Here is a 26198-nt window from a genome sequence, read left to right as displayed (position 1 = left end):
GTTAATTGAACTCTTTTTTTTTTTTTTTTTTTTCCTTGTGCCGGCAGGGCCTACATGTTGAACTGGTGTCTTATGTACGATTACTTGGGAAATGCTGTTAACTATGAGTTTTTGTTTTATTGTGTTGGAAATATCTTAATCTGATTGCTGATTTATATAAAAATATCTTTTCAGATAAGTTCTTTAATAAATTTAAAACGTTTAATACTTTTTAAAGGAGCTCTTAAAAAAAATTCTCTCCAGGTGTTCAGTTCATGTGGGATTGCTGTTGTGAATCTTTGAAAAAAACAAAGAAATCTGCAGGTTCCGGATGCATTCTTGCCCACTGCATGGGTCTAGGAAAAACATTGCAGGTAAGTGGCAAAGGACTTTTGGTGAGGCATCCTGTACTCTGGAACCCACTCTCTCAACTGGTCCAACCAGAGGCCAAGTTTAATCACTTTCAGGACACAGTGTAAGACCCACCCCTTCTCCTAGGCAATGGCCTGATGAGGTTGTTTAAAAAGAGGAAGTGCGTGTTGGTAGAGATTGGTCCTCTTTTCTGAAAGAGTTGGCGTTAATATGTATTTGCCGTTTATAAAATATGTTCATGCACCCTGAGCTCTATCAATGTGCATATTATACTTGCCTAAAAATAACTAAATTAGGTAATAAATTTGGTCTTAGTTTAAAAGCGTATGATCTGTATAGAGTTAATACATACAACTTCTTTGCATTCCAAAATAATACATAGCTACAGGGGGATGAACAAGCATCTGTTATGTTCATTTGAAACCCATATTTCTGAATTTATTTAACATTACTCTTATTTTTCAAGTAGGCTATGCTCTCTAAAACATACCTTCTTCAGTGAGTGTGCTATTTAAATTGGTTCCTTTCCTCAGTGGCTCCGGATTATCCCCTGGTCATGTCTGAGATACCTGTCTGTTCACTATCAGTGATTTCATTTGTAGTACTACTATAGCAGAGTTCTGTAGAGATTTAGCCCTTATTTCCTCAAGGGGAAGTTGTATTAAAATCAGGCAACTCAGATGCAGTATAGGTTTTAATATATTAAAAAAATAGTCTCATCTCCAGTGTGAAGAGACTGCTGTCTTTAGAAGTAGCATCCTGTTGGAAGATATGATGCCTCTAAGAGTATCAACATTTATGGATGTCACAAATGATTATTTTGTCAATCTTAAATCATAGGAAGTGTCATGGTTTCACATAAATCCTGAAATTGACCTTTTAGTATTTCCTAAAACAATTCTGAATTGGCATAATATGACTTTTAGACAAACCTTTAGTACCTTATACTGGACATTGGAAAATATTGGAGTCTGTTAATATGACAAATGTGCAAGTTGGATCATCTGATAATCCAGATGATAAAGAAGAGAGTTTTCTATCATTATGAAATATTTTCACAGCAGAAGGTTTCTTTTTCTCTGTCACCTATAACTGCTCATATGATTAAGGAATTAATGGATGTAACTCTCCTATAATTGGACAGAAGGCCAGTAACAAACATACATTGTGTCTTCATGGGCATTCTTTATAATCTAATCACAATTGATTCCCCCTGCCCCCTTTACAATTATTTTTCAGTACTTCCTCTCTAACCTTCGGCTGCTTCTGTGTTCTTTTGTCCTCCACTTATTTCCATTGTAAGAAGTAGATTTAAGACAGGTTTTAAGAGATTTTCTATAACACCTTGAAATAACAAGGAGATGAAGGTCAAGTAAAATGAGTGGTCAAAGTCTCCAGGATGGCCTAAATGACCAGTTTCTTTGGGCACTCTTTCCTTTCACTCTTGAGTATTTTTAGCATAAGATGTTAACAGCAGCTCTCATCTTAATAAGAGCAGGTATACTATTTCTCCCCCTGGTGATGGCAGCATAGTTCCAAGGGCTAAAAGCAGCTTAGTTTGCATTGAACGTTGCATATTTGCAGCACAGTCCTGAAGTTTGGAATGAACTGTTGTATGGTGTACAGAACTGGTCACCATACTGAAAGGAATTGTTAACTTGGAAGGCATGTAATGCAAGATTGGTGCCAAGTTTCAAGAAACTCCAGTTTTTCCTTGTAAATAATTTAAGGAGTTGGGCTTATTCTCACTGGGGACGAAAGGAGGCTGAAACACACAGGGCGGTCCCTAGGGGGGTGTGGGGCCGGGACAACCCCCACTCCACCCCAGGCCCCACCCCCACTCCATCCCTTCCCCCAACCCCCCGCCCCTGCTCTGCCCTGCCTCTTCCCAAAGTTTTAACTACTACTCCCCCAAAAAGGGTGAGGCTGTTTGGGTAGGAAGGTTGTTGTCTGTAAACTTTTATACATTATTTGGAGAAAATGAAGACTGGACATGGATGTGTGTGTAATGATGGTAGTGCTGTGTGTGTCTGTGTGCAACTTTTTTTTTTCCTTAAGTATTCTCCTATTAAGTAGTAGTTTGCTTGGTTCCCTTTACAGGTAGTGAGCTTTCTCCATACAGTTCTGTTGTGTGATAAACTGGATTTCAGCACAGCTCTCGTGGTGTGTCCACTGAACACTGCCTTGAACTGGCTGAATGAGTTTGAAAAATGGCAAGAAGGTTTAGAAGATGATGAGAAACTAGAGGTATTTCATTTTTAAGAATTTTCTTTTTTTAAAAGTCCCTTATATAGCTGAACAGTTTGAGTAATTATGACAAAATTACACCATTCAAAGTGCATACTAGAGATTGTGTTTTATGTATACAGAAAATTTACTTGTACTGATGTAGTAGGTGTGATCTAGGTATGTAAAAGTTGTGTAGTACTCCTGTTTTGTCTTGGTTAAAAGCAGAGTCCAACATCCAGTATTCTCTTTCAAAAGGTTTCTGAATTAGCAACTGTAAAACGCCCTCAAGAAAGATCCTATATGCTGCAGCGATGGCAGGAAGATGGAGGAGTTATGATCATAGGTTATGAGATGTACCGTAATCTTGCACAAGGCAGGAATGTGAAAAGTAGAAAACTTAAGGAAATATTTAACAAGGCTCTGGTTGATCCAGGTAAGTGAATGTTGTTAATGTAAGGACTCAGAGTAGCAACTAAGCTGTCCATTTAAGGGTATGGGCTGAATTTAGAACTCTTGCAAATTGGAAATGTTTTAGTATTTTTCTTTTTACATATACTTTTAGGAAAATCATTTAATGATGTATTAATGAACCCACTAAGCTGTTTTATTTACAGTTAACTTAGTTTCTGCACGGGTGATTTCTGTAACACAGCTATCTTACAAAAATTTTCAGTTATGACTCAGAGTATTTTAAGCTAGGACTCTCTTGTGGATATGAATGAGATGTACTCATATGAAAAAAGATACAAGGTACAAAAAATATGTTGATGACCTTTCCTCATCTCTTAAATATCCCTTTTGGTCAACCTTGTTTTTTCTTCAAGTGATTGCACATGTCCATTCCAGTGCAGATATGTGCACGCCCTGAGCACAGTCACCAGAAATTTTTTCTTCAGTGGTATCCATCAGGTCGGCTCTGGTGCTGCGTATCCATTGCACCGGTATAAAGGGCCTTCCCAACCCCACACCCCCTGAGTTCGTTCTTAACACCCATGACAGTTGCTGGGACTGTTCCCCTCACTCTTGCAAGTTCTCAATAGACTTTGTCTTCTCAGTATTTGCTGTTGATAGTTACGTCTTGGTAGTTAGTTCAGTTAGTTCTCTCTGTTTAGCGTCCGCTCTCAGTACCGAGGCATGCCTCGGTCGCCAGGCTTCAAGCCTTGTGCTTCTTGCAACTAGGCTGTGCCCCTGAGTAACCTGCACTCCAGTTGTCCTAAGTGCTTGGGTGAAGCTTATATTGGGGACTTCTGCAAAATTTGCAGAGACTTTAAGCCCCATACCAAAAAGGATGGAGAGGCTAAACTGAACTAATGGAAGCAGAGGTGAGACCCTCCTTGGAACCATGCCATTCGGACTTGACACCGAGTACCTCAGCGTCAGTGAGGAGTGCTCCTTCCACTGTCCAGAAGTCACAGAGCCATTTGACATCCCCAATGCCAAGGAAGAAACAGAAGAAGCTGCTGACCGAGAGAGGATGTTCTCCGACCCCAAGGATGGCCAGACATGGAAACCAGAGCAAAGTGTGACCTGTATCAGGTCACTTCTTGGCTCTGACAGCTCAGTTAATGCTTTGATTCCGGCCCCTATGTGGGCTCCTTTGAGTCTGGTACCAGCCGAACTGTCAGCACTGGAAGGTCAGCATGGTGCCGGGATTATTGCAATGCCGTCCACGGCTGAGGCTTTAGCTTCGGCCAGAAACTTGCTCTCGCTGTTGATACCAGAGTCACAGACAGTACAAGAGTTTGGTGGTGGTGGTGCTGCTGGTGGAAGGGAGCATGTGGCCACTGCTTACTATTTGGTACCGGGACCTTCAGTGCCATTTAAAGGGAAACGAGCCATGTTGGCTCAGTCCTTGTCTTCCCCACCCTGGCACTGGTCACCGGCACCAGTGGGAGCCACTCCTCCATGGTCGTCATGCAGAGACTCCTCCTCCAACAATTTTAAATGAATGGGTAACACAAGAGAACTGGGGGGGGGGAGGGAAAGGAGGATCTAAACCTTCAAAAACCTAGAACGGTGAAAAGAAATTTAAAGATATACTGATGAAACTTATGTGCATCCCCAGTGTTTGATTAATGCACAGTTCTACTAATTGGGAAACTCAGATCCCTGAATGCTTTTTTTTCTATGAGTAGGGAAATTAAAAGTTAAGGAAAAATCAGTATCTGTGGGAGGGAAGAAGTCAACAACGAACTAGATATTCTGAGTGGGTCGTGAGTCTGGAAAGCTGCCAGCTGCCTAAAGTGGAGAGCCAGGGCAAAACTGTTTACCTAATATGTAATCTCCCTGCTACAGACAGCCTTGGCTTCCCTGTTTCATCCAGTAGGGTGGCCACTGAAGTATAACACGAGTGAAGAAAAGCTGTGAACTCTCTTCAGCTGAAACTAAGGCAAAGATATGGATCTTACCTTGAGTTATGGGCTAGTTAATAAAAGATGGTCTGTGGATGGCATGTTTTATCCTTATTAAGAATAGTGGCATTGTCTTTTGAGTGTAGGTGACCTGCACCACTCTTCTGATGAATAGACCCTAAATAGTTCTTGGCTTTCTGATGGCTCATTGTGCTCTGCCTTGTCTCCATCTCCATCATGTCCAAACTCATGTCCTTTTTCTGGGTTGGTCCTTCACAGCAGCATGGGAAAAATTAATGGCTGATCAAATGACAATGACCACAAAGCAAAACAAATTAATTTTAAATTCTAAGTCTTTGGCTTCATGAAGGTGCATTGGGCAAGATGCATTTAGTCATAAAGGAGTTGCTAGCTTATTCTTACCGATGAGGAAAGAATGGTCTTGTGACTAAAATACATGATTAGTAGCCCTGAGATTTGTCTCTATTTGATTTTGGGCTTCTTTGTGCCTCAGTTTTCTCCATTTGTAAAGCTGAATTAATGCTTCTCAAGCACTTTGAGATTCTTTGATGGAAAATACAATATAAATGCATTGTGTTATTTAATAGGTACACCTTGAGTGATGGGTCTCTGATCCGAGCATTAGCTTCTAGGAGAATGATGAGGAGCTATTCTACAATGGCCTAGATTAGACATGCATATTTGTCATGAAAAAGTACTAGTCTGAGCACAAAACCTAGTTATTTGGCTTTGACTGTGATAATGAAAGAAACAAATCGTATGGTTACTTGTTAGAAAAGTCTACTTGTCGTGGATGAACGGGCAGGTAGAATTTTGCAAAGCTGTATTGGAAACAAACTATCTGTATGAGGGATTGATCCGGCAACTGGCTTTCTAAAAGAAGTTTTCATATATTTTTTTCTCTCTTGCTATCTTGGCATCCAAATTTATAGAGGTAGTTGTAAATTTAAATCTTAAGAATTTTTGTGTAAGTTAAGTATCAAGAAGTGATTGAGATGTGTTGGCATTAAACCCAATAAAAATGAAGTTGTTGCTTTGCTTGAAATTATAAAATTAATGTTAAAAAAAAAAAAAAAAAAGTTTGGGGGAACTTTGAGCTGGGCCTTTGATATTATTTGACATCAAATAAAATTTGCCTTTTACCAGTGGGCAAATCAAGTTTACCACTTGGATAACTCATCAGGCTTTCAACTCTATCTGTTGTCAAGTAGGATATTGCATACTGCTCTGTTGTCTTCATACAGAAAGTTGCTGTTGGACTTTGGTTCTCTTTATAACTTCTTATCAGTCACCAATAGATGGCAGTGTAACGTGACTTTAAAAATGTGTGCTTATGAAACTTGACAGGGAAAACGTGCATTACTAATATACGTTTTACAGTGTGGTTGTAGCCGTGTTGATTCCAGGATATTAGAGAAACAAGGTGGGTGAGATAATATCTTTTATTGGACCAACTTCTGTTGGTGAGAGAGACAAGCTTTTGAGCTACCCAGAGCTCTTCCTTAGGTTCAATAAAACATATTCCCTCACTCATCTTGTCTCTATAGTGTGCGTTTAGACGTTTTTAATAGGAATGTACTGTAAAATGTTTTGCTTAATTCTACCCACTAATACATTATGCACTACGTTATGTATCTTGGAAAAATCAACTACTGTGAATGCAGTTGCAAGCCAAGGGTATGGGCTTTAAAGCCCTTAAATCTAGAGAGCTTTATTTAAAAACAGCATATGGTTGCCTGTTAATAGAGCAAAGTCAGACTCTTGTAGACGGCGAGCGTCCTCGTGGTTACAGAAAATAAAGTTAATTGCATTAGACATCTTGATTTTCTTCTAGGCCCTGACTTTGTTATTTGTGATGAAGGGCACATATTAAAAAATGAAGCTTCTGCTGTTTCTAAAGCTATGAATTCTATACGATCCAGGAGGAGAATAATTCTTACAGGAACACCCCTGCAGAATAATCTTATAGAATGTAAGTAAATGCTTCTATAGTCAGTGCAGAAAACATTTCCTTCAATACATTTCTGCCAGTATAGAATATATTATTATAAATATATTTAGTTTTGAAGTAGGAGAAAATAATGTGTTCCTGGTGGTACCAGACCACACCTTACAGCTAGTAGAATAATTTTCATTACTTTTTAATTTACCTTCTGGATAAATGTATTGGAGATGTTTTAGCTATGTAAACTGCTTTAGAAATCTGATGCTTACACACTAAGTCACTCTTGGAAGTCTAGTTAGTTTAGAATGAAATCCCCTGGTAATGCGTGCCTCTACTGACTGCCATAATTTTGTTTTCAACTATTACAAAACCTACTATAAATATAGTTTTTCTATATCATTGCTTCCCTGCATGTTTAAGCCCACCGGCAGTATGACATTCAAAGTAAGTCTTACATCAATGCATCAGATCAACATTTATGCCAATTTTTCAAAAATGGTTAATACCTTCTGAAAATCTAAGTACATAGGTACCTAAATATGGATGGTAGATGTTTAAGGACTCACTTGGGAAAATTTTGGCCTTAAATTACCTTGCTTAACAGAAAAGAGTTTATGAATGGTGTACACACACCCATTCTCTGCTTTTCTTAAAATAAACTTTTCCATAGGAACTATTTAATTTTAAAGAACTGGAGTTGATCTTTCTCTTCCAGATCACTGCATGGTTAATTTTATCAAGGAAAATTTGCTTGGGTCAATTAAGGAATTCAGAAATCGGTTTATAAATCCCATCCAGAATGGTCAGTGTGCAGACTCCACCTTGGTAGATGTTAGAGTAATGAAGAAGCGTGCCCACATACTGTATGAGATGCTAGCTGGATGTGTTCAGGTATGGAAATACTTTACCTTCACGTTAACTCAAGCAACTTAATATTATAGTAATCTATTTTCCTTTGAATTAAAAAAATGTTATGGTCTGGGTCCTCTAAATTTGCATCTACAATTGCTACATACATAGTCCAGTAATTTCATTATCATTTTGACTCAATGTATAGTTTTCATAAGTAGTTTGAATTGTAAATAATTCAGAAATCCCATATAAACAGAAAATCTTGTAAAAGCTTCACAGTCTTTACAAACCCTGTCAGTGCATCTTAGGCAGGACACATACAACTTGGAGAATTGTTTTCCTGACTTACTGGACAAGTAATCTATATTATCAGGTAGGATATCAGTACTTCAGTTTTGAAATATTCTGAATTTAAACTTAAAAACCAGCCTGCCTTTTACGGTTTCCTAAAATGTATGGTAAGATGGTGGTCCATGGAGAACTGTCTAACTGTTGAAGCTGGCTCTCCTGTTTCCATTTGAGAGAATCAAAACAGATGGAAGAGGAGGAAGGGGGGATGAAGACTGATTAACTTTTTTTAAAAGGACGAAACACCTGTTGCCCGAAAGACACCTAAAAATACAGATATCCTTCCCCAATATTACTTTTTCATGTTTAGGCAGTTGCTATCATTGCCACAGAGATGTTATAAATGATTATGAAGGGGTATGATGGTGAGTCATGTGGTCATAAATAGGGAAGGGGGCTGGACCATCAGGCAGTGTCTCTATTTAAAGAAATAATAAAAAATAAAAATGGTCCACACTGGAAATTTTTTTTTGGTATCTCCTGCACCAATACATCTGAAAATGGAAAGCCACTTGAAGATACACAGTAGCAAGAGGGGCCTTACCCAGCTGAAGCTAAATATACAGTAGTACAGTACTGGAAAACAAGCCATTCCCACTGAGCTGTCCTGCTCATATCAGAAAGAAGGAAGGCAGCAACTATGAAAATCTTAATACACAAATAACTTAATATTTAAGCATTATTAGATGTCCTAAACTAGTCCCTGGGTCCAACAAACTTCTTGGTTTGCCACAAAGGGAGTAGCCCTGTGACAAACTGTGGGGAGTTTTGTCAGCCCCCAAACTGTCAACACCCACCATTTTGAGGGTGAGGAGGCAGATGAAGAGTAGCAGAGACTATAGGCAAGTGAATGAGGAAAGGGATTAGAAATAGCATTGCCAAACAAGCATTCAAAAATCATGAATCACACCCACCCTCCAAAATCATGAGTGGCTTTCCTGTGGAGTCACATTCAGTGTCCATAATACAAACACTGTCATTTGGGGCTCGTTCACCCAGACCTGAAGACGGTAACTATGCTGAAGAGAAGCAGTCACTGGAAACAACTATTGAAATTGCATTTGACACAGCAGAGACGGAAAATGTGTGCATAGAGGAGATATGTGTAGTGTGCGACCAGCTGCACTAGATTAAATGGTCCTGTGCAGATGGGCTGGTATAATTTGGCTTTCATTGTGTATTATAGTTTTTTCTCTGTGGTTAGAAAACATCCTAGAGGTGGCTTTTGTGGTACATTTGGTCTCTTAAGGTGCCACAGGTTTTTAAACTCTGAGTAAGAATCCACTTGCTTTATACACACTTATCTGTTTGACTAACATCCTTTTGTAAATTAACAGAGGAAAGATTACACAGCATTAACGAAGTTCCTGCCACCAAAATATGAATATGTTTTAGCAGTTAGAATGACATCTATTCAGTGTAAGCTGTATCAGTACTACTTGGATCACTTGACAGGTAGGTAACTAAAGTACACTTAGGTAATGTGATTAATCATCATTTAATCAGTTTTTTTTAATGTTTTCATAACACGCTATAAATGGTCCCTTTTGGTTTGCTGTAGAAGTCCAGTTTGGCGCAGATGGTTACATATAACTAAATATTTACTGAAGAATACAAATACTTACATTTCTTGTTTGTGGTTCATTACCCCTTTCCTTTCTCTTCCTCCCCAAAAATATAATTTAAGTAATTCATACATTATGTGGATTAATTGCTGGTACTCTTTAAGCAAACACGTTATTTCAAGCGGACTTTGGATTATTACACAAGTCTTTTACATCTGGGGACCCACATTTGTTTCAAGAGGAAATTAGTTGATTTGATCACATCCTAGACCTGGTTTGTCCTCAGAATCTTTCAGCGTGCCTTTGTTCCGAGGGCAGTATTGGTTAATCTTTCACGTTACTCTTTTGCAAGCATGATATGGAGTTGCCCCCTCTGTCTCATTCCACATCCCACTGGTCTGGTAGTGAAAAGACTTAAGTTTGTCATTAGATTTCCGTGATGTCTCAGGACCAGTTTGCCTTTCTAATTTTTAACTTCCTTAGTATTTTAGAAGAAGCAAGGCCATACACAAACTTGTTGAATTTAAAAAATCTTACAGCTTGAGCAAAGGCATGTTCAAATGCTGAGAACTGCTGTGCTCTTGACTCTAAAACATTGGTGGTTTTCTTGGGGCTTGCAGTTCAGCATCTTGCAAGACCTGCCAGTGTCAGCAGCACTTCTAAAGTGATAGTGTTGTATTTACCATCAATAATGGTAACTCAAGAAGCTAGCAAAGGCCTTATGCACTCAGTGGCACAATTGGACCAAATTCCACAGCAGCAGCTCTAAAGTTCTACAGCAACTATCCCTAAACTCTGTAGCAACACTAATTTATTCTATGATAATGAAATATTCTTCATGTTAAATTCTGTAGTTGCAGAATATATGGGGTCATGATGATGATACAGTCATATTTTTATCTAATGAATAACCTAGCATACATTTGCTTTTTAGAACTGTTACTAAATTAGTCCATCATGCAAATGTGTACTAACTCAATCTTTTTAGCATTAGATAGACTGAAGTGTGTGGCACAGTTTAAATTGATTGTATCTAGTTGCTGCAGTGACTGTTCATGATTTGTTTTGCTGTTGCAGTTACCCTCCCAAGTTTAATTCAAGAAAAGGATGATAAAAGATTAATTGCATTTTGTATCAAACTGTGATTTACAGCAGATGTTCAACTTGGATATGATATTCAGAGTGTTGTCTTACTTGCTTGGATTATAGCTGGGTGTAGTTTGTGGTGTCTTAGCTAAATTGCCAGCTAGGTTTTCTTTTTCAAACTTTGTGTGGGCTGTTTCCTTTATTTCAGTTAAGATGCTAATCTAAACAGTCATCCGGAACCAGTGTTGGTAATTTCATTTATAAAAATTGCAGGTCTAAAAACCAAAAGCTCTTTTTCAGGTTTAGTTTTGTTTGTTTTGTTTTTTTTTAATAAGGAGTAAAACCTTTATTTAAAAAAACCCCCCCTATGTGAGTGTGTTTCAAAGCAGAACACATACAGTGTTTTAATAGTCTTGTAGAGCTCATCACTAATCAACCCTATAACTTAGTCTATTCTGTATTAACAAATTTATTTGGGCATAAGCTTTCGTGGGCTAAAACCCACTTCATCAGATGCATGGAATGAAAAATACAGTCAGCAGTATATATATTACAGCACATGAAAAGATGGGAGTTGCCTTACCAAGTAGGGGGTCAGCATCATCAAGGATCTACAACCTATCCTGAAGGACGATCCCTCACTCTCGCAGACCTTGGGAGACGGGCCAGTCCTCACTTACAGACAGCTCCCCAACCAGAAGCAGATACTCACCAGCAACTACACATCACACAACAAAAACACTAACCGAGGAACCAATCCCTGCAACAAACCCCATTGCCAACTCATTCTGCATATCTATTCAAGGGACACCATCATAGCCGCATCAGCCACACCATCAGGGGCTCATTCACCTGCACATCCACCAATGTGATATATGCCAGCAATGCACCTCTGCCATGTACATTGGCCAAACCGGACAGTCTCTGCGAAAAGAATAAATGGACACAAATCAGACACCAAGAATTGTAATATTCAAAAATCAGTAGAGAACGCTTCAATCTCCCTGGATACTCAATAACAGACTTAAAAGTGGCAATTCTTCAACCAAAAAAACTTGAAAAACAGACTTCAATGAGAAACTGCAGAACTGGAATGAATTTGCAAACTGGACACCATCAAATTAGGCCTGAATAAAGACTGGGAGTGGATGGGTCACTACAAAAAGTAATTTTCCCTCTGCTGATACTCACACCTTGTCAACTGTTTTTGGTCAACATCCACCTTGATTGCGTTGGCCTCATTAGCACTACAAAAGTAATTTTCCCTCTGATATTCACCCCTTCTTATCAACTGTTGAGAATAGGCCACTTCCACCTTAATTGAATTGGCCTCGTTAACACTGGCCACCCACTTGGTAAAGCAACTCCTATCTTTTCATGTGCTGTAATATATATACTGTCTACTGTATTTTTCACTCCATGCATCTGATGAAGTGGGGTTTAGCCCACGAAAGCTTATGCCCAAATAAATTTGTTAGACTCTAAGGTGCCACAAGGACTCCGTTGTTTTTGCTGAAACAGAATAACATGGCTACCACTCTGAAATCTCTGTTCAGTATTGGCTCTCACCTATATAAATGCACTGAAGAAAAATATATTTGTATTCTGTTCATTACTACAACATTCCAAATGCATATCCTCCTAAAGTTATCCGTGTGCTTAAAAATAAGTGAGCTGTAAGTTTTATCGAAACAGCTCAGTAGGTGAAAACACACTGCTTCCTCAGAACAACTATTTTCTATCAAAGCAATAGAAGTAGTTTTGTGAAGTCTTCAAAACTTTTGCTGGCTTCTTATACGTGTGTGTTTGTCTGCTGAAATTTTTAGGCTTCCTGGTATAAACTGTGTTTTACCTACCATGCTACAAACAACATACCATTAAAAATATGTATCTCATGGGGCACATACTGACTGAAAAATTAGCCCAGTGTGACTAATCTTTTAGTGCTGTTACTTTGTTGTTATTCTGTGCTGCCACTGAAGAATTCCCTATTCGTTTACTGGACAGCAGTTGCTTGCACACCTTTTACTTTGTAGCTGATAGAAGGCAAACAGCCTGATCCAGTCGCCGCTGAAGTCAATAGAAAGGTTCTCATGTACTTCAATGGGCTTTGAGTCTCTCACACCCCAGGGATGTACGATGTTCTGTGATAAGTCATTAGTTTTTTTTTTTATTGAGACTAAATCTCCCCAGCTCACTCAAGGACTGACAGTGTCACAAATCTATCTAGATCTTGAGTCTTCCTTGTTAATATCCATCCATATTGCTATCTTCTAAGCCATTTGACTGGTCCCTAAGTTAAGTGCCACTTTCTGCATTTGGTATTCCAGCAGTTTCAACTAAGCAAAGTACCTTCTGATTTGTATTAGTTAAATATCTGAAAAATGAATCCTACTACTGAGGCTGAAGTTCCAGTAGAAGAAATTTCTTTTTACCCGCAAATACAAATAAAAATAAAAAGTTCAGTGTTTTATCGAAGTACTTTCAGATGTGGTACAAGTTGCCGCTAGAATACATAATCTTAGAAAGTTAGTTTTTACTCCAAATATGAAAATAGTTTTTCTACTTTTCATTAATGTAGAAAATATTATATCTGTAATAATTTTTTTAATTGCATGACAGATTTTAGAGGAGGTGGTCTCTTCTCTGTTTCTGTATCATGGAGTTAGGGCATCTGAACTTTGCACTTTTGTAGGGACCCTTCCAAATCCATAAGAGCCATCCCAGCTACCACAGTGTTATTTTTACCTTTTATTAGGAACATAAAGGAATAATTATTACATGGAGCTAACTGTAGAGTAACTCTTCATAATGTGGCAAAAAGCAGCTTGCTATCATACTTTCCCTTATGCCTTCATTTTACTACAGTCTTCTTTCTATAGCCTGTTGACTGAAATTCTTGAATAAGTTTTTGAGCCTGGTTCACCCACAGGCATTTATTTTGTGATTCAGAAAATGTATGATTTTTCCAGTTATTTTCTTTAAACAGGCTTCACTGTACAGATAAGTCAGTTTCAAAAACTTCAAGTTGACATAGTTTCTTTGGCAACACTTTAGGCCTGTGGTGCCCAACCTTATTACACAGGAGGGCTACATAAACCTAAGCACAAATTTGTGAGAACCAACAGATTCTGTTTTGTATGTATTTAGATAGGTTGTTTCTATGTACAGTATTGTCTATTTAAAAACAAATAAAGAAATCCAGTGCATAAAACGTGCATCAGCATTACAGCTACAGCTAGGGACCAAATGGCTAGGCAGCAGTTCTGCGGAAAAGGACCTAGGGGTTACAGTGGACAAGAAGCTGGATATGAGTCAGCAGTGTGCCCTTGTTGCCAAGAAGGCCAATGGCATTTTGGGATGTATAAGTAGGGGCATTGCCAGCAGATCGAGGGACGTGATCATTCCCCTCTATTCGACATTGGTGAGGCCTCATCTGGAGTACTGTGTCCAGTTTTGGGCCCCACACTACAAGAAGGACGTGGATAAATTGGAGAGAGTCCAGCGAAGGGCAACAAAAATGATTAGGGGTCTGGAACACATGACTTATGAGGAGAGGCTGAGGGAACTGGGATTGTTTAGTCTGCGGAAGAGAAGAATGAGGGGGGATTTGATAGCTGCTTTCAACTACCTGAGAGGTGGTTCCAGAAAGGATGGTTCTAGACTATTCTCAGTGGTAGAAGAGGACAGGACAAGGAGTAATGGTCTCAAGTTGCAGTGGGGGAGGTTTAGGTTGGATATTAGGAAAAACTTTTTCACTAGGAGGGTGGTGAAACACTGGAATGCGTTACCTAGGGAGGTGGTAGAATCTCCTTCCTTGGAAGTTTTTAAGGTCAGGCTTGACAAAGCCCTGGCTGGGATGATTTGATTGGGGATTGGTCCTGCTTTGCGCAGGGGGTTGGACTAGATGACTTCCTGAGGTCCCTTCCAACCCTGATATTCTATGATTATAGAAAACAGGAAAAAAACAGCAAAGAGCACACAAAATGATGTAAACCTGATGACAAAACGCTAATGAATCATCTGTTAGTATATTGTGTTGAAGCAGGCCGCAAGCCTTATGAAATGCTCTGGTGGGCCATGGGTTGGATACCCCTGCTTTAGGCTATTAAAAATAAAAGAATTTTTTTAATCCAGTCGTTCACCACAAATGCTGTTCACTTTTTGCAGCAAATTCAGCTTAGTCAATGAAAATAGACAAGGTATTTACACCTTCTGGCTGTTTTACATTAGCACAGTTTTAAAGTTACAAAATATGCCAGGAAATAGTTACATTAAACAATGATCTGAATTAACTGAAACTTTACAAAATCATAACATTTGTATTAATCTTAGGTTTTATAAATAATTGCTTTTACAAACTTGAATAAACCTGAGTGCCCCTTCACTGGGATTTATATGAATTCCCATTGAGGAGAGAATGCAATCCTTTGTAAAAATGTTATCATGTAACTCATCAAGAAAAAGACGGAAATCTAGTTTTGACTGTTTTAACTAGAAAAGAATCCTGTAACTAGGTAACTTGACCTCTCTAAAAGAGAAATTACAATGTGAGATGTGCACCTGGAGAGAACACTCTATACTAAACAAATGTGTTGTTCAAAGGGGGAACAGTATTTGGCAAACTTACTTCAAGCTTTCATTCTATAATCTGAACTTTATTGTCAGGTGTAGGTAGTAGCAGTGAAGGTGGAAGAGGCAAAGCTGGAGCTAAGCTCTTCCAGGACTTCCAGATGTTAAGCAGAATCTGGACTCACCCTTGGTGTTTGCAGCTGGACTATATTAGTAAAGAAAATAAGGTAAATTAGATACATCAAAATACATACTTCTGCTTCTATTGAAAGCTTTCCAAATAAGACATGACAAATGCTAGGTAGATTTTTGGCAAATTAATGGAAATCTCTGTTGGTGTGGGGCACAGTGATTTTGCCAGCTATTTCACTTATGGCCACTAATTCCCCCCCCCCCTCCCCCCCCCGCCGGGAAATTTTGTCATCATTAAAACATTTTGAAATGTTGATCTTTCACTGAACTCTTGGTTTGTTTAAATGAAGAATAAACAGATGTTTAAGTGTTTTAATAGAGGCTTCAGTCTAGATGATGGTACTTAATAAAAATCTGTGTTCTAAGAATATTAATTTTGTTTTTCAGGGCTACTTTGATGAAGACAGTTTGGATGAGTTCATAGCTTCAGATTCAGATGAAACTTCAATGAGTTTAAGCTCTGATGATTATGCTAAGTAAATTGAGCTTTTCTGTGTGAAACATACGTGCTTAACTTAAATTCTGTTAGATTTCTTTTCTTTTAAAGTTACAAAAATTTAAGCAATATTTTTGGGGTTTTTTGTTTTTTTACTGTTACAGCTGTTGGATCTCTCACCTGCAGATTTTTAAATAGTGAACATACAATGTTATGTTTCTAGGAAAAAAAAATCCAAGGGGAAGAAAGCGAAGAAAGAGAGTAGCTCAAGTGGAAGTGGAAGTGATAATGATGTTGAAGTGATTAAAGTCTGGAATTCAAGATCTCGTGGGGGTGGAGAAGGAAATACAGAGGAACTTGCAAACAACCCTCCATCGGCTGTAAAGTCAGATGAAGGTGAGTGTAATGCACAAGTAAACCGGGATATGATGCTGCATCATGTTGAAAAAGGTGATCGTGACAAGGCTGGGAATTAGTGCAGTCCATGCTTATACTATGCCTGGTTACAACTGGTGAGTCCTCAGTTCAATAAAGCCATTCTCCCCACCAATTCCCCTCCCCACAGAACAAACCCTAACATAGATATACTTTTAGAAAACAAAGGGAGAATCGGCCTAAGGGTGAGTTTGTGTTGTGACAGAGCAACTAACTATTGTTTTTCTTTTATTTTTGAGCAAAATACCCTGCAAGCCTGCTTCAGGTGACACAAACCAACAGTTTCATTCTTGTAAAACTTAAGGTCAATTCGGAGTAGAATTCAGAGGTAAACAGTGCTGCTGGATGATAGATAAATGTGTTACTTTTCACCTTCTAAATGGGGTCTATGAGGAAATCTGAATAGAAAGATTAGTAACAACAACATTCTACATAATGCATTGATGCATCTGGAATTTTATTTGGATGTTGAGCTAGCAGATGGCTGTAATAGATCGAGAATAAGGTGGCTGTTTTGAGATTATTATTCAGCTGCATACATCTGTAAACTTCACTTTCAAATGGTTGTTTTTAAATAATCTTGTTTTCCTTTTCTGCTGAGTGATGGGAATCATTTGTAGGTAAATTTTTGGCAGGTTCATTTTATGGGTTTAATAACCTTTCCTAGATAAATTACTCTTATGACAATGAATTTGAATTCATAATTAAAATACATTTGTAAATATATGTTCTCCCTTGTTTTTATAAACAGTTGTGATTAAAATACAGTTGTAAAAGGATAGTGGTCCTTTTATATATAGATATAGGAATATATTATCAGCATTAATTTATAATAATAAAAAGGAAACAATCTGTCATACCATTTCTTACTAATCACAAATCACTACAATGTTAGTGGGTAATATTAAAGGTTCTACTATCCATGACCTCATCTAACTTCATATACATAGTTTGAAAATGGATGCTTGGTACAGTGTGAGTTTGAGGAGGGTTTGCCCTGTTTCCATCTTGCTTCAGATATAAAAGGTCCACCTGCACTGTAGACTGCTGTGAGTATGTCTCTTGTGTGCAAGTCCTAGAATGAGATTAAGATGGGAATAGATGTTGTCAAGGTTCCTCCCCCACTCTGAACTCTAGGGTACAGATGTGGGGAGCTGCGTGAAAAACCTCCTAAGCTTATCTTTACCAGCTTAGGTCAAAACTTCCCCAAGGTACAAAATATTCCACCCTTTTGTCCTTGGATTGGCCGCTACCACCACCAAACAAATACTGGTTACTGGGGAAGAGCTGTTTGGACACGTCTTTCCCCCCAAAATACTTCCCAAAACCTTGCACCCCACTTCCTGGACAAGGTTTGGTAAAAAGCCTCACCAGTTTGCCTAGGTGACTACAGACCCAGACCCTTGGATCTTAAGAACGATGAACAATCCTCCCAACACTTGCACCCCCCCCCTTTCCAGGGAAATGTTGGATAAAAAGCCTCACCAATTTGCATAGGTGACCACAGACCCAAACCCTTGGATCTGAGAACAATGAAAAAGCATTCAGTTTTCTTACAAAAAGACTTTTAATAGAAATAGAAGGAAATAGAAATTTTTAAAAAAAAATCCCCCCTGTAAAATCAGGATGGTAAATACTTTACAGGGTAATTAGATTCAAAACATAGAGAACCCCTCTAGGCAGAAACCTTAAGTTACAAAAAAGATACACAGACAGAAATAGTTATTCTATTCAGCACAATTCTTTTCTCAGCCATTTAAAGAAATCATAATCTAACACGTACCTAGCTAGATTACTTACTAAAAGTTCTAAGGCTTCATTCCTGGTCTATCCTCGGCAAAGACAGAATATAGACAGACACACATAGACTTTGTTTCTCTCCCTCCTCCCAGCTTTTGAAAGTATCTTGTCTCCCCATTGGTCATTTTGGTCAGGTGCCAGCGAGGTTACCTTTAGCTTCTTAACCCTTTACAGGTGAGAGGAGATTTCCTCTGGCCAGGAGGGATTTTAAAGGGGTTTACCCTTCCCTTTATATTTATAACAGATGTGATCCTATCACACATATAAGTCTAGGCTTGTCTCCTCGCACATGCAGGTATCATTTTAAACTAAGTAGCTCGTTCAGTGGTATTTGACTCATCTGGATTTATTGGTGGATCTTGGATCGTGTCCCAGGTCTTGTCTGAAAGGATGGGGTTCAGTAATAGAAGGGATGAAGACTGCCTTCCTTTGTGTCTCCACTTCTCTTCCCACACAGGATCTTGCTGATTTCTTCCAAGAAAAAGTTGATAAAATACAATGTGACCTTCTCCTTCCACTAGGCTTGCCTTCCCTTCTCTGCTTTTCCTATAGTTCTGCCCTCCTCCTCTCTCAAAGACACAGATGTTTCTCATCTACTGTCCTCCTCTAATTCCCCAGTGACCCCATGTCCTCCCATCTCCTGCTCACCTACCCTCCTTCTCATCCATTTCCTTACTCTTCTCCGATACTCTGACTCTCCTCTGGTTTTTTCTCCTCACAATTCAAGCATACTTCAGTTTCTCTCATCTTAAAAAACAACGCCACACCTTTGATCCATTTGCCTCTCCAACTACTGCCCCCTCTCCTTTCTTCCTTTCATCTGAATTCTTGAATGTGCTGTCTACAGTCATTCTCTGGGGTTCTTCTCCAGTCTACCTTCTGACCCTTGCACTCCACTGAAACCACTCCTGCCAAAGTCTCTCTAATGACCTCTTTCTAGCCAGAGCTCTGCACTAATACTCCATCCTTGTCCTCCTTGAGCTGTCAGCTGATTTTGACACTATTGACCATGTTCTTCTTGAAATCTTATCTTCCCTTGGCTTCTCTGACTCTGTCCTTTCATAGTTCTCCTTCTCTGATTGCTCCTTCAGCATGTCCTTTGGAAAATTCTCCTGACCCCCACCCCCCTGCCAGTTTTTTGTGGTGTTCCACAGGGCTCTGTCCTTGTTCTCCTTCTCTTCTCCCTCTACACCTTATTTCTTCTAGATCTACCTCTACTCCAGATCTGCCTCGTTATGTCAAAACTAAAATCTCAGCCTCTCTGACATGGATGTCTTTCAGCTGAAGCTCAACAGAGCCCTTAATCAGAACCCCTCCTCCAAGTCCTCCCCACTAACTCCTAAGTGAAAGTGAATGAGAAAGATTTGACCTCTAGTTTCTCACATCCAAGCTGTATCTAAATCTTGCACATGCTCTCTGCATAACATCTCTAAGGTGTGGCCTTTCCTCTCCATCCACACAATTAAACTAATCCAGGCTGCCTCATCTCACATCTTGATTTCTGCAACATCCTTTTCTGTGGCAGTGATAAATGTAATCTTGCCCGTCTCATATCCGTTCAAAATGCTATTGTAAAGATATTTTTCCTAGCCCATCACTTTGACCATGTCCCCCATCTTTGCATTCCTCCACTAGTTCTCTTTATGCTTTTGCATCAAACATAAGCTACTTGTCTTCTCTTTCAAGGCTCTTCACAACCTATCCTCACCCTATGTATCCTTACTCATTCACTACTGAGATGTCAACTCCTGCTTTCAGTCAGCCCATGCTGCCAGCCTCCATCACCCACTTGTTAAATTTTCAAACAAGGACCTTTTATACATCCTCCCATGTTTGGGAGGACCTCCCTGTAAACATCTTCAACACCTACTTCTTCACACGCCTTCAAAACCCTCCTTTGCCATGGGTACAAAATGCTTAATGACGGTTAGGCTGCTGCTGTGTTGAAACCACTGTCTAGCATGCTGACCAATATTGTCTCGTTGTTTCTTTGTACTCCCCTGTCTGTCTGTCCCTCTGTTGTCTTCTACTTTGATTGTAAGCTCTTTGGGGCAGGGACCATCCTTTTCTTCTGTTTGTTCAGCACTTAGCACAAATGGGGTCCTGGTCCAATAAATAAATAATAAACAATAACATTTCCCCTTCTTCATATTCAGATCATCTCCTGCAATTTGAGGTTATAGACCGCCTTTTCTCCCACTAGGCAGTGGACCTATTTCAGTGGGTCTCCAGTGTAAACTGAAACTCACTTTAGTTTGACCTTCTGGCCAGCATGGGGGGGGGAGGGAGGGAGGGAGTGTGTGTGTGTGTGTGTATTTTTGAGGGGCAGGCACTCTTTCCGTGACCTGGTAGGACATTGATTTGTCTCTTGTTCTTGACCATATGTACCATGGGTGGGCAAACTACGGCCCGCAGGCCAGATCCAGCCTGGTAGCTGCATGATGCAGCTCGGCCCCGCTCTGGTGCTCCCACCGGGGCGCTGGGTCAGGCACTGCACCATGTGGCACGGCCCCGCTCCGGCCAGGGCGTAGGATCAGGGCCAGCACCACGTGGCTTGGCCCCGCTCCGGCCAGGGCGTAGGATCAGGGCCGGCACCATGTGGCTCAGCCCCGCTCCGGCCGGGGTGTTGGGTCGGGGGCCGCAACACGTGGCTCGGCCCCGCTCCGGCCGGGGCGCTGGGTCGGGGGCCCACCATGTTTGAGGTAAGCGCTGCTTGGAGCCTGCACCCCTGAGTCTCTCTCCTGCCCCAGCCCTGATCCCCTTCCCGCTCTCCAAACCCCTCGATCCCAGCCCAGAGTACCCTCCTGCACTCCAAATCTCTCATCCCCAGCCAGAACCTGCACCGTTTCCTGCACCCCTGCCCCAGCCCTGATGCCCCTCGTGCCCTCCGAACTCCCCAGTCCCAGCCCAAAGCATTCTCCTATACCCCAAACTTTTCAGCCCCAGCCCGCACCCCTACCCTGCCCCGCACCCCAACCCCAATTTTGTGAGCGTTCATGGCCCGCCATACAATTTCTATTCCCTGATGTGACCCTCGGGCCAAAAAGTTTGCCCACCCCTGGTCTATACAATGGCTCTTTCATACACTTATGCCAATTTCAGTTTTATTTAACCTTTTAAATAAAATTCATATAGCAGCAGTATAACTAAATGTTGTGTGATAATACTTTCAAAAAAGGAAATTTCTAGTTGAGGCATGCACAGTCTGCATCCTTTACATGCTGCATTGTCAGGTATTAACACCAAACAATGTCACTAACATGACTTAAACAGTCACACCAGCCTACATTAGGGACAGAATTCAGCATTCATTTAAAAGTATGCTTAAAAAAATATGTGCAAAGAAATTTTCAAATGAGAGTTCTTTTGCAGGTTAATTCTTTCCTCTGCACTGAAGGAGGTATTTGCAGAAATGTTGAGGATGACTATTCTGTCATGATGAAGTTGCCTTTCAGCTAGTTTGCTATATGTGGTCTTAAAAGCTGAATGTTTTGAATTAATAGTAAGATAATAAGAGAAAAATATTCTGTATAAGTAAATACCTCAGTAAGATCAAAGTTTTTAAGTGAAAGAAGGTTTGTATTTAATTCTAATAAATCAATATTTATCACACTAACGCAAAGGAGATTAAAGGCAGAAACATACAACACCATAAAAAGAATTTAGGTAACATAAATAAAGTCAGCTCCTGATTCCTGTCTACATTTCAGGATCAAATGATGAGGTTGCAAATAAGCCTACATGTATATTTGAATTCAAAAGTGTTTCACAATAGATAAAGAAAATACTAATACCCTGGAAGGAGAGCATGCTGTATTTCAAATAGTTCACAACCAGGTGTTGTTGAATGACAAATCTAGAGCTAAACAAATGTTGCTTGTTTTGTTGGGTATTCAGTTATTTTGGCATAGAAATACAGTGAGATACGACTTTCCTAATTCTCTCTAGCTTGTCAGGTTTACCACTTTTAATCTTCTACATTTTTAGGAGGAGTGACTCGGATATAAAGTATCATCACTTGCTTGAAGTTTGACTGAAGTCAGCTTATTAGGGTATAGAAGTGGCAAGTTAACTAAAAGTTTTATGTAAATAGCAGATTAGACAGCTGTTTATGATCTCAAGTCAATAACATTATATAGACTTAAATTAGGAATACATTTACATTCCAAAACAAAATGTAAACTCTTTGGGGAGAGACTCTGTGTGTACTTGTACAGTGCCTAGTACAAAGGATCTTTCCTGATGAAGGCCTCTGAGAATTACCTCAGTCTGGATTTTTAATAATCATATGAAAATTGTCTCCTCCTTTGCTTTTTTTGTTAAACAACTAAATATTAGAATCCCTTTTGTAGGCAAATGTGGATGACACCATTAACAGAAATGTGTTTAAAAAAATAATGGTGTTTTGCACTTAATGTTAATTATTGCAAAAGAAATAAATCCAAAACTCTAGTTTTGATGGTACTTCCTGTATATTGTGCCTTTTGCAAAGAGTTTTTTTTTTTTTTAAAGTCTCATCACTAAGAGAATTTTAAATCTATTTTCCCAGACCTCTACCCCCTAAATGCAAAAAAAAAATGTATTGTTGGGAACAATCCTGCATAGCTCTGGTTTGATGAACTAGATAACCCCAAGGCCCAAGTACAGTGCCCTTTCTAAGGGTTGTAGATATTTGCTTGGAATTTAAGATCAGTATTTTAAAAGCAGTTATATCATTTTTGTAAAATCTGTGATTGAGTTTTAGGAAGCAAATATTAGTTGTGGGTGAAGAAGTTGAATGCTACTTTAGGAAAATGGAAGGTGACAGGACTGTGTGTTAAAACAGTACGTAACACCAGAAAAAGTGTGTGGCAGATAGTGACCCTCTAAGGATAACACACTAGTCTCTGAATTTTTTCTTTAATTCCATACCACTAACTGGCAGGACCTTTGGTTGAAGGGATAGGCCTTCTATATCTTAAAACATAAGAATGGCCATACTGGGTGAGACCAAATGTCCATCTAGACCAGTATCCTGTCTTTCGACAGTGTCCAATGACAGGTGCCCCAGAGGAAATGAACGGAACAGGTAATCACCAAGTGATCCATCCCATCACCCATTCCCAGCTTCCGGTAAACAGAGGCTAGGGACACCATTCCTGTCCATCCTGGCTAATAGCCATTGATGGACCTATTCTCCATGAATTTAGGATTTTCTTTTTTCTTCAAAAAAAGTAGATGTTATAGTCTTGGCCTTCACAACATCGTCTGGCAAAGAGTTCCACAGGTTGACTGTGTGTTGTGTGAAAAAATACTTCCTTTTGTTTGTTTTAAACCTGCTGCCTATTAATTTCATTTGGTGACCTGTAGTTCTTGTGTTATGAGAAGGAGTAAAGAACACTTCCTTATTTACTGTCTCCACACCAGTCATGATTTTATAGACCTCTATCCTATCTCCACTTAGTCATCTCTTTACCAAACTGAAAAGTCTCAGTCTTATTAATCTCTCCTCATAAGGCAACTGTTCCATACCCCTAGTCATTTTTGTTGCCCTTTTCTGAAACTTTTCCAATTCCAACATACCTTTTTTGAGATGGAGCAACCACATTTGCATGCAGTATTCAAGATGTGGGCATACCATGGATTTATATAGAGGGAGTATGATATTTTCTGACTTATTTATCCTTTTCTTAATGATTCCCAACATTCTGTTAGCTTTTTTGACTGCCACTGCACATTGAGTGGATGTTTTCAGAGCACTATCCACAATGACTCCAAGATCTTTCTTGAGTGGTAACAGCAAATTTAGACCCCATCATTTTATACATATAGTTGGGATTATGTTTTCCAATGTGCATTACTTTGCATTTATCAACATTGAATTTCATCTGCCATTTTGTTGCTCGGTCACCCAGTATTGAGAGATCCTTATGTAGCTCTTTGCAGTCTGCCTGGGATTTAACTATCTTGCGCAATTTTGTATCATCTGCAAATTTTGCCATCTCACTGTTTACTCCTTTTCCCAGATCATTTATGAATATATTGAATAGGATGGGGCCCGGTACAGACCCCTGGGGGACATCACTATTTACCTCTCTTCATTCTGAAAAATGACCATTTATTCTTACTCTTTGTTTCCTATCTTTTAACCAGTTACCAATCCATGAGAGGACTTTCCCTCTTATGATGACAGCTTACATTGCTCATGAGCTTTTGGTGAGGGACTTCGTTAAAGGCTTTCTGAAAATCTAAGTACAGTATAGCCACTGGATCCCCTTTGTCCACATGCTTGTTGACCTCCTCAAAACATTTTCGTAGATTGGTGAGGCATGATTTCCCTTTACAAAAACCATGTTGACTCTTCTCCAACAAGTTATGTTCAACCGTGTGTCTGACAGTGTTGTTCTTTACTTTATTTTCAACCAGTTTGCCTGGTACTGAAGTCAGGCTTACCATCCTGTTACTGCTGGGATCACCTCTGGAGTCCTTTTTTAAAAATTTGTGTCACTTTTAAAAATTGGCGTCTTAAGAGTTTTTTTTAAACATTTGCCTTTTAGGAGAAGTCTCATGCTTTCGTTTTGAGGAGATTCTTTTTAGCTTAGTAGTGTTTTTGTTATACAGGTAAAGCCACATCCTCTTCCAACCCAGGCAGCCCAGCTCCAGACTGGTACAAAGATTTTGTCACTGATGCAGATGCTGAAGTGTTGGAACATTCTGGGAAAATGGTGCTTCTCTTTGAAATTCTTCGCATGGCGGAAGAGCTTGGAGATAAAGTGTAAGTCATGTTAAATAATATATAGATTTGTGGAAATTTTTTAAATTGTTTAAGTATATTATTCTGCCTTACCATTCTTTATTGTCCACCCTTTGTTAACACTTATTTTGTGCTCAGAGCTGTAGCTCAATTTGTGTTAGAGATGTGTGTGTTTAACTTATTTTTATCAGAAGAGCGTTCCATGCTTGTCCAGTACTCCACCAAAGACATTCACTCCATTTTAAAGATCACATTCAGGGTGAAGGAAGAGAAGTAAAGCAAAACAATACAATAATTACATGCATTGAATGAATTTTAGTGGAAAATGTTGTATATTTCCGTATTTCTCTTTTCAGTCTAGTTTTTAGCCAGTCTCTAATATCACTGGATTTGATAGAAGATTTTCTGGAACTGGCAAGCAGGGACAAAACTGACAAAGATAAACCTGTTATTTATAAAGGTTAGTATAGCATTTCTATATCTTCCAAACAGTGACAGTGGAGAGAATTTCTTAATGTCATTTCCTGCTACAGATAGTATAGGTGTGAATTTTAATCCAATCCAGGGTACAGTGATTTTTTTTCACTTTACTGACCCATTGCCAATTCCTCTGGTTTCCCAGCTCATCACTGGGGCTATCTCTGTAGAAAACCCAATATTTGACATATTGTGGTCCAAACTCCTTTTTAAAGAAAAAGTGAAACATTGGGTCTATCTCAAGATGTTATTTGATTATTGTAACATTCTCTCAAAGGATAAATTTGTGTAAAATTGATTTAATTCTCCCGAAGACATGCCAAAACCAATATGATAAGTTGATGTTTAGCTAGTTTTTGTATTTTTGGGACAACACATTGTATAACTTGGTGTAGCATCTGTAATATTTCCATCTTTCCACCTCAGAATTGTTCTGTAAAGTTAATTTGGTGATGGAGGCATCTGCAGAAGGAAGAATTCTTTTTTGCCTATGAAAGTCATTAAGGAAATTAGTTATTAAATTCCTTAATGTATTTATTCTTGAATAAGTGTATGCTAATTCTGTAGTTGGAAAAGTATTATGGTTTTGTGGACTGAATATGGGCTCAAGGGCCAGGAAGTCTTGCATACTAGTCCCACATCTGGCACAGTCTCACTGGGTGGCCTTCAGAAAGTCACTTAACCTGTCTGTCTGTACCTCATCTAAAAGAAGGGGGTGATAATACCTACCTCACATGAGTATTATGAGAATCAAACTGAAGCACAGACATTAATCAGACATGTAAAATATAAAAGTAAATATTGT

At 39.2% G+C, this 26198-nt stretch overlaps 1 protein-coding gene across 10 annotated transcripts in view; it reads left to right on the top strand.

Annotated features, from left to right (window-relative positions):
- Positions 1–26198, top strand: part of ATRX (ATRX chromatin remodeler) — a 140195-nt gene that overhangs the window by 74548 nt on the left and 39449 nt on the right. For 9 of the 10 annotated variants that reach the window (XM_027822584.3, XM_043522992.1, XM_037908734.2 and 6 more), the window contains 11 exons: positions 244–353; positions 2452–2598; positions 2836–3013; positions 6787–6924; positions 7613–7788; positions 9435–9552; positions 15417–15547; positions 15900–15988; positions 16172–16344; positions 24784–24937; positions 25273–25376. In XM_027822584.3, coding sequence (XP_027678385.2) covers positions 244–353; positions 2452–2598; positions 2836–3013; positions 6787–6924; positions 7613–7788; positions 9435–9552; positions 15417–15547; positions 15900–15988; positions 16172–16344; positions 24784–24937; positions 25273–25376 — 1518 coding nt within the window. The remainder of the gene's footprint in view (positions 1–243; positions 354–2451; positions 2599–2835; positions 3014–6786; positions 6925–7612; positions 7789–9434; positions 9553–15416; positions 15548–15899; positions 15989–16171; positions 16345–24783; positions 24938–25272; positions 25377–26198) is intronic. The other variant, XM_043522995.1, reaches the window with a different exon arrangement.

The sequence above is a fragment of the Chelonia mydas genome, chromosome 9 (assembly GCF_015237465.2).
Source record: "Chelonia mydas isolate rCheMyd1 chromosome 9, rCheMyd1.pri.v2, whole genome shotgun sequence".
In the NCBI taxonomy this organism is placed as follows: domain Eukaryota; kingdom Metazoa; phylum Chordata; order Testudines; family Cheloniidae; genus Chelonia; species Chelonia mydas.
The sequence above is the reverse complement of the archived record's forward strand: the minus strand, read 5'-3'. Positions and strand labels throughout refer to the sequence as shown.